Genomic DNA, 8,866 nt, shown 5'->3' with positions numbered 1-8,866 from the left:
CGGGCTATTTTTTTGCAAAAAAACAAATGTCCATATGTTTATGCTTAGTTTACTAATGTTGTATTGGATTGCAAGATAAGTATATATAGCACTAATATTATTGCACTATACAAAGTGGCCTTATGAATACGACACTGAAATTTTAGGAGTTACTTATGAAGCTAACATGACTTACTCGGAATGTAAACAACACCTATATTTTTAGATTTGGCACTAGAATGAGATAATGTGGCTAATTGTTTAAAGACCAAGATAATAAGTTATCACCAAGGAACGCACTGTAACATGAAGTGAAGTGATGAGTATCAAGCATCCAGCCTACTTTACATGGGTATACGAAGTGGTGTAGTGTGCCTCAAATGTCTCTAAGTATGCGACAAAGAGCATACATATGATGAGAATCCATGGGGTTATGCACAAAAAGAACACACTTGTTATACATCATAAGAATTGTTTGGCCAGGTGAACGTGAGGTATATGGCAGTGATAAGATTGCAATATAGAGAAGGATCTTCAAAAGGAGATATGAATGAGGCCCTGAGCAACCTAGGTTTGGCATCTACCGGAGCAGGGTAGGATTTACGTGAGAGCGAATCTACTTAACTTAAAATTTCCTTAGCATATTTTTCTTGACATAGAAATCTATTTATAACTATTATCAAAATAAAATACTACTGATGTCATCACTTTTTTAAATTGTTTACGTGTCACTTTTTCAATAAAAATTTTCTTCTAAAACTCAATGAGGATGTCATTGTATTTTTTTACTAATGTTTATATCTTTGACTTTTTTTATTTTCTAATTATGACTATAATATTATCAATATTGATTGATTTTTTACTTTTTTAGTCATATCATTTAATATATTAGAAAACTATATATATCTTATTTTATATTCTTTTATTTATTTATAAAATCTTTATAACGTTATTTATTAAATGAGTATAGGATATTTTGATATGGTTAAAACAAAAGCCATAAATTTTTATTTTTCTTAAACAAATATGTAAAAAAATTTAATAAAACTGTACGTCGCATGAATATTATCTAGTAATTTTATTAAAGAAAAAGCAAAAACTCAAGTTTTCAAGTAATAAAAATAAAGAAAATGAAAAAAACAAGAAAGACAAATTTGGGATGTGGGAAAATCCCAAGATTAACAAATTGATTCTTGTACAATAAAATCCACCCAATCAATTATAAGTCAATATTGTTGATGATTACCTTATGTTCTTGATTACAATGTACAATTAAATCCAACACATGTGCACTCAATACTCAAGGGCCTAAAATGAGGATAAAATTTTCAATTGAATTTCCCAATTTCTCCCAAATCACTAATTTGATATGGCTCTCTCTCTCTCTCTCATCCAATAAAAAGTCACAGTACAAAAGACTTGTCTTATTGAATCTTAAGTGGTAGTGTTACATTTTAAATTAATTGGCTTTAAGGAGTATATATACTAACTAAAGTGGAAACTAATGAGAAGTTAAGGGAATTTCTCATAAGATAATACAAGTATATATTGCAGTCTTAAACAGAACATGTGGAAACAAATAAAAGTTTATGTGGTTAGACTGCTCGTTCAAATTTCATTATGCTTGTTCGAGCAGTCATAGACCGGCAGCTTCTATGTTATTTATTTCAGTAGTTTCTTCTTTCTATACTTTCTCGAGCATTATTGCTCATTATATGCTTCAACATGATGCGTGGGAGAGGACGAATAAGGAGTAAAAAGATGTATTATGCACTATTGAACCTTTCTTGTAAATGAATAGAGAATGATCACATATACAATGAGTGAAGTTAATGATGGCAAAAAAATCAACAAACCCGTTATACCAAGCGCTAGGAGGTTGCATGAGTCCTTAAAAAGATTTGTCAAGATGATAGACAAAGTGAGGAACTTTTGGGAGCTTGAAGTTCAAAGGTTGATACATGTAGATGATTTCTTAAAATTGCTATTAAAGAAGATATTTTTGACGTCAAGTTGATGAACGAGTCATTTCTTGGGTAGTGCAAGACTAAGAACTATATGAATGGTTGTTGGTTCCACCACAAGACTATAATGACTTACACTAATACCTATATATAGCTATAAGACTAGCTTTATGCATTTCAAAAGAACCATCAGAATTCTTCTTATACCGTTAAATAATCCATAGAGAACAAATTACAATTTCATATCTTTATCTTAATTAAAGAATCAAATTAATCGGTCATGACCAATTTTCAAATAGGAAATATTACCTATTAATTACTATCTAATCTCTAATAATCTATAATCTCTACCTGTGACTTATATTTGTTGATAATGAACTCATATTACTTATTATTTGCAAATACAATTCTCAACTAATAGAGGGTGTTTGGCAAACGGCTGATAACTGATAGTTGATAGCAGATTATAGTGGCTAATTTGACCATGGATTTATTAACTGGTTTAACCAACTGATTTTGTGCCCGTTGCTATGAACAGTTTATTCAAAAAAAACTTATTCATATCAATAATCTATTTCCTAGTTCACCAAACACTAGCATTAGATGATTTTACCATCCAACACTCTATTTACATTAAAATAAGCTAATATTGCTCAATAACCTAATTTGCCAAACACTCCCATAATATGTTTATTGGCAACGCTCCAATATTAGATAAAATTATTTTAAGAAATATAATAAAATAAATAAATGAAATCAACCCATATTCCAAAATTTTCCCATTTACTTATTTAACCCTTCGTAGTCCTTCCCCTTTTATTCATCAGATCAATTTACACACACCCATCTCTAATCTCCCCATCCATTTACCCAAAAAAGTGAAACCAAAAATCCAAAAAAAGTCCTTTCAAATCCAACCAACTTAACCACCTTCAAACCTAATTATCCTTTTCCTCTTTTTACATCCCCTCCTCAGCAGATGCGCTAATTCCCCTATATTTTCCGGCGTCAATGTGGCGGCCGTGGGCAATTTCATCATCGCCGAAAATTTCCGACACCTCTTTCTTTACTTCTCGACCCAAAAATCAACCCGCCATTTTCCGATGTTCATCTTTCAAAGACGTTGAAAATCTCTGCAACAATCAAGATTACAACCATTTTGACCTCGATTTATCTTCTTCCCCATCTAACAATAATACCCTTGAACGTTACCCTTCTGTCCCTACACCCATCCGTCGCTCCATTTTCCACCGGGTCCGAACCGTTAACTCTCTTCTCCGTCAATGGCATACCAGATCCGACCCACCAAAACTCGACCCTATTCCCGACGAAACCCCAACTCCCAAAACCCCCAAGCCTCACCAGGCTCGAGTAGTGGTATACCTCACCAGTCTCCGCGTAATTCGACCCACATTCGAAGCTTGCCGAGCTGTGATGTCGATACTCCATGGGTTTCAAGTTGTGATAGATGAGAGAGATTTAATGATGGATTTGGGATTCATGTCGGAGCTCCGAGAACTACTCGGGTTGAAACTTAATGAGCAGCTTACATTACCGAGAGTTTTCATTAATGGAAGATATGTAGGTGGGTCGGAAGAGATAATACACCTCCATGAAATCGGTAAATTGAAGAAACTAGTTTCTGGGTTACCTCCAAAGAAGAACAACACGTGCGACACGTGTGGTGGTTACAGATTTATCCTCTGCTCAGATTGTAGCGGCAGCCATAAAAAATTCTCGGAAAAAATTGGGTTTCGATCTTGTTCGATGTGTAATGAGAACGGTTTGGTTAAATGTCCTGATTGTTCTGCGTTGTCGCCTACTCTCTGCCGTCCGATTTTAGCTCCCATCAACGGCTGCTGATTAACCAGGTTAAATTTTTTTGGGGGAGGGATTTTAGGTTTAATTATGTTTTAGGGGGAAAATTAGGTGACATTTCGTTTTTTTAATTTTAAATAGACATTATTTTTGGTTGTATTGTGTTGTTTTTGTTGTGTAATGTAAAGATGATGATGACATAAATAGGGGAATCAAGACTTTTAGTTGGGTAATTAATTTTTTTAGACAAATATTTTTGTTTGATGGTATTTTATTCTTAAGTACGTTTGGTTTTATAGTGAATTACATGATAAATGTTGATAATTGATGGGGAATATTTTCATTTTCAACTTGTTATGTTGGAGTAAGAACGAACACTTATCATCTGATCGACGTCCGATAACTAAGCCTTGTCTAAGTTAGACTAAATACAATTTTTTTCAGACAAGGTTTCGAGATTGAATATTTCCTAGTCATTTCGTTTGCTCGATCTGTTCTATAATTCAAAAATAAAGTACACTTATCCATCCATTGTAGATTTGTTTGTAGTTAACAGTTGTACATGATTGTGAATTATTGGAGGTTAAATTAGGTGTTTATGTGATTTGTCAAAGGAAACATGTTTGGAAGGTTCAATTTGATATGGTTCATTTATGTTAGGACTGGATATGTCAAATGATGTGTCTTTTTGGGAAAAACTAAGCAAGGTTTTAGAATGTTCTCTGTTAAGCACTACTAGGATTACTTATAAGTAATCACCAATGCACAACAATGATGATTATTTGAAATTGGGCCTTCAAAATTCTTAGTCATTTAGATGCTTGTTATTTGCCGCCCATAGTTTAGTTAAAGAGGTTGGTTTTTTGTTTGTGAATAGTTGTTAGAATTGTTCAAATCATATAGACATTGGGGTGTTTTGCCAACATAGCTTATTGGGTTATGTTGTCTTATTTTGATACAAATAGATAATTGGATGGTTAAACCAACCGTTGCTAATGTTTGGTAAACTAGCTGGTTGAAATAACTTATTATTACGAATAAGCTTTTTTGAACAAACTCCATAAGCAGGGGGTTTAAAAATAGCTGGTGACATCAATTAATAAAATCAGTTGATCAAGTCAGTAACTGTAATCAACTATCAATTGTTTGCCAAATACCACTATTAACTATTAATTAGCTTTGGCAGGTGAGGGGCTTCATTCTCCTTGCTATTTCATCATTCTTGCTGTAAGACAACTCTAAATGATCAAGTCGACACAAGTAACAAACATTATAGATCCTGAGAGATGTTCATTCAGGTCATCGTGTCGATTTCACGTTATGTGTTTCGGGCAGTCTAAATTCGTGTCTTGAGTCCACATTATTTTTTGCATAATTTTTAATTCACGTTGAATTCGAGTTCGATTACAAGGTCGGATAAATACCATTTTGTTAGACCAGTTTTAAACAACTATAGATAGCATGAAGTTTGAGTCTGGGGACCACCGAACACTCAAGTCAGTTCCTTGAGCTGTTGGGCATGCTTATAAGCTTTTACATAGTGTTTTGGTTTTGTATCTTAATAAAGGGTCCACCATCAATTCTAAAACTTTCCCCACTTCCCTTGTTGAAAAATTTTATTTAAATTTACACTTTCAAAGGAGTTGTTTATAGTTTTTACTGCAAACTGTATTATGGGTTGCTGTGCAGCATAGTGATTATATTGAATTGAATGCTTGCAGTTGGTTTGAAAAATCATTGAAATTGAATACCAGCTCGATTCATTATTCTTCCATAGCTGGCGTAAATGTAACAACCTTACTAGGGCTGTAAAAACGGGTTAAAAGGTCGGAAACAGGTCGGTCAAAAACAGGTTCGGTAAAAAACGGTCGGTCAAAAGCAGGTCGTATAAGTCTTTCGGTACCGGTCGGTTTATTCGGTATCCGGTCGAATCCGGTTTTTTTCCTTGGCGGGTGTCGGTCGGTATGGGTCCGGTATTTATCGGTCCGGTCATTACCGGAAACAAGTCACATTCGGTCAGTCCAAAACGGTTTTTTGCAGGTCGTAATCGGTATACAGATCATAACCGGGCGGTCAAAATCGGTAATCGGTCGGTCACAATCGGTATGCGGGTCAGAATCGGTCGGTCACAATCGGTCGGTTTTGGTCGGTATCGGTTCAGTTCAATTTAGTTGAACCGGGATTCAGTTCTGTTCAGTTCAGTTTTGGTTGGTATCGGTTCGGTTCAATTCAGTTAAACCGACATTCCGGTTAATTTGGTTGATATCGGTTCAGTTCAATTCATTTAAACCATGATTTAATTCAGTTCAATTATGTTCCAATTATTCTGTTCCAATTTGGTAAAAAATCGCATCGTGTTGCCTCATAATGTCATTGATCATGCGTTTATCCATGATGGGAATGATATATACAAGGTGGAACCTCACATCAAGTTTTATAGATGTCGTTAGGTTATGAGTTTTATGACATCAAATTCAACTAATCAACTCTATTTCAACTTTAAGTTTGATTTTAAACGAACTCTATTTAAGTTAATTAATATATTTGATCATAGGTCTGGTTATTTCAACTTGATAAATTGATTATAATTGATATATATTTGATCATATCAGGTTAATTATTTTCAATTTGATAAATCATGTTGTTATCAATGTTGAGAATGATAGAAGGTGAAACCTCACATCAAGTTTTTATAAATGTGGTTAAGTTATGAGTTTAATATATATATTCAACTAATCAACTTCGTCTAAGCTAAGTTAATTAATAGATCATAACATGTTATTACAGTCACAATGTGAGTTTGTTAGATTGTCTTAATAATCTATCTTCATCATTGATCTGAATTGACCCTTGTTAGCCCATGGGTGTGTTATTTTAAGCTAATGTGATCAATCTATCTAATCAATCTAGCTGCCAGCGATCTAAGTTAATTGATTGGTTTTTCATTCTATTTCGTCCTATCTAAGTCAATCATGACAAGTTAACATGTAAATCCATCTACGTTGATATGTTTGATCATAGGTCTGGTTATTTCAACTTGATAAATCGATTATAATTAATTAATATATTTGATCATATCATGTTAATTATTTCTATTTGATAAATCAACTCGTGAATTATTCTAACGATTATCTTTTTGGGTGTAATTTATAGACTTTTCAATTTCAATATAGAATTATATAAATACCAATAACATTATAACATTGTTTTTTTTTGGCAAATAAAATAATAGTTGCATAATTAGAAGTATATATATATATATTTTAGAAATAAGAAAGAAAGAGGTTTATTTATTAAAATTAAGAAGTTTATTTAGAAACCATTAAATCAATGAATTACTCATATTTTAAAAAAAAATTTAGTTGTAAAAAAAAAAAAAACACATAAGATTATCCCATTGGTGCACAACCTCAATACATGGATTGTCAACTTGGCAAAAGGCATGATAAATCATAACCCTTCATTTTGAAATCAATTAATCTAAACCATTGATTAAACATACTCTAATATATTTAAAAAAAAAAAAAAAAAAAAAAAAAAAAAACTAATATGAACCGTTAGATCAAGGGATCTAATCTAAACCGTTGATAAGCCCAAAACATGCTAACCCTAATTCAATCCCATACCCAGTACCACGCGCCGTGCCAGTTCATTACTTCATTTTCATCTTCCGTTCTTTCTTTCTCTTTCATTTCATTTTCTTGTTCCAGCTCCTCACAGGCTCGCCTCCATTCTCTCCCTAGCGCTTTCTTCTTCAAATCTATTCATCTTCACCCTAGAGTTTTAGGTATTTCTACTCCTCAAGTTTAGTTCATTGATTTTCGTTTAATATCTATCAAATCTGTTCATCTTTGTTTTTTGTGTTTAAAATCTTTGTTCGATTTGATTTTGTGTTCTTCCATTTTCGATTTGATTTGATTTAGTCTTCTTCCATTTTTTTTTGTTCGATTTGATTTTGTATTTAATTTTCTGGGTTTAATGTGTTCGTTTAGGGTTAGATTTAGGGTTTTTTGTATTTAATTCAGTCGAGACTCCAGGTACTCCATTTCTTTGGTTTTCTTTAATTTTTCTTTAATTTGGTAGTGATTTCAATGTATTTTGTGGTTTTATTGTGTTGATTGTTGAAGAAAATATCAATATCTTGAAGGAATGATCAATTTCTGTTTTCAATTCTTGTTTTTTAATGTTAAAATACTTAATCTTTGTGGGTACTGGAGTATTGCTGTATTGGTTTTGATTACTGTTCTGTTTTCAATGAGGAATGAGGAAGTTTTGATTTCTGTTCCGTTTTCAATTCTTATTCTGTTTCTGTTTTCAATTCTTCTACTGTATTGGTTTATTGGTTTATTGCTGTTGCTGTATTGCTGATTTGCTATATTGGTTTATTGGTTTATTGCTGTTGCTGTATTGCTGATTTTCTGTATTGGTTTATTGGTTTATTGCTGTTGCTGTATTGATTTTCTGTATTGTTTTCAATTTTCTTCGAGTTGTTGATAAAATTGAAGATGCGTTGGAAACACTTGCAATATTTTGTAAAGTTTAACTGAATTACTACTATTAGTTACTTTCTTATTCCTGTTGTCATATGTGTTTTTGGAAAACAGAAGGATTTAGATATTATAAATCTTTGCTTCATTTTTTTTGGTAGAAATCAGGTGATAAGAGTTAAAATTTGCTGTAATTTGCTGTAATTTGCACAGTTTTGTGTTCTTTGCTGCCTTGACTATTTGTGCTTGAATATAGGGTTTATTTTTGTTTGAAAATAACCCATGGTGTTATTTTTTTTTTAAGGTATGGCTGACCCTGCTGTGGCTGTCCCCGAACAAAGAAGAGTTGTTAAACATAAAAAAATTACGTCACCGGTTTGGGATCAGTACCATGTATCGTACCCCAATGACGTACGGACGGTAAAGTGTAAATACTGCGATTATGAGGCGGCAGCACCAGGTAGTGCAGGTACAACTAATTATAAACGTCATACTGAGGGCTGTAAAGGTTATAAAGAGTTCATAAAAAATAACCCAAACGCTAATGTTGTGTATGATCATGATACTTACGTGCTTAAGTTTGCTGATTCGATATTATATCATGGATATTGTTTGAGT

At 32.8% G+C, this 8,866-nt stretch overlaps 1 protein-coding gene across 1 annotated transcript; it reads left to right on the top strand.

The window, feature by feature from the left end:
• The first annotated feature begins 2,537 nt into the window (after positions 1-2,537).
• On the top strand, positions 2,538-6,807 carry LOC130812732 (uncharacterized protein At3g28850-like). The gene has a single exon (XM_057678307.1). The coding sequence runs from the start codon at positions 2,955-2,957 to the stop codon at positions 3,804-3,806; it is 852 nt and encodes a 283-aa protein (XP_057534290.1). The 5' UTR covers positions 2,538-2,954; the 3' UTR covers positions 3,807-6,807.
• Positions 6,808-8,866: the final 2,059 nt, after the last annotated feature.

This window comes from Amaranthus tricolor, chromosome 5, assembly GCF_026212465.1.
Source record: "Amaranthus tricolor cultivar Red isolate AtriRed21 chromosome 5, ASM2621246v1, whole genome shotgun sequence".
NCBI classification, from domain to species: Eukaryota; Viridiplantae; Streptophyta; class Magnoliopsida; order Caryophyllales; family Amaranthaceae; genus Amaranthus; species Amaranthus tricolor.
The sequence above is the reverse complement of the archived record's forward strand: the minus strand, read 5'-3'. Positions and strand labels throughout refer to the sequence as shown.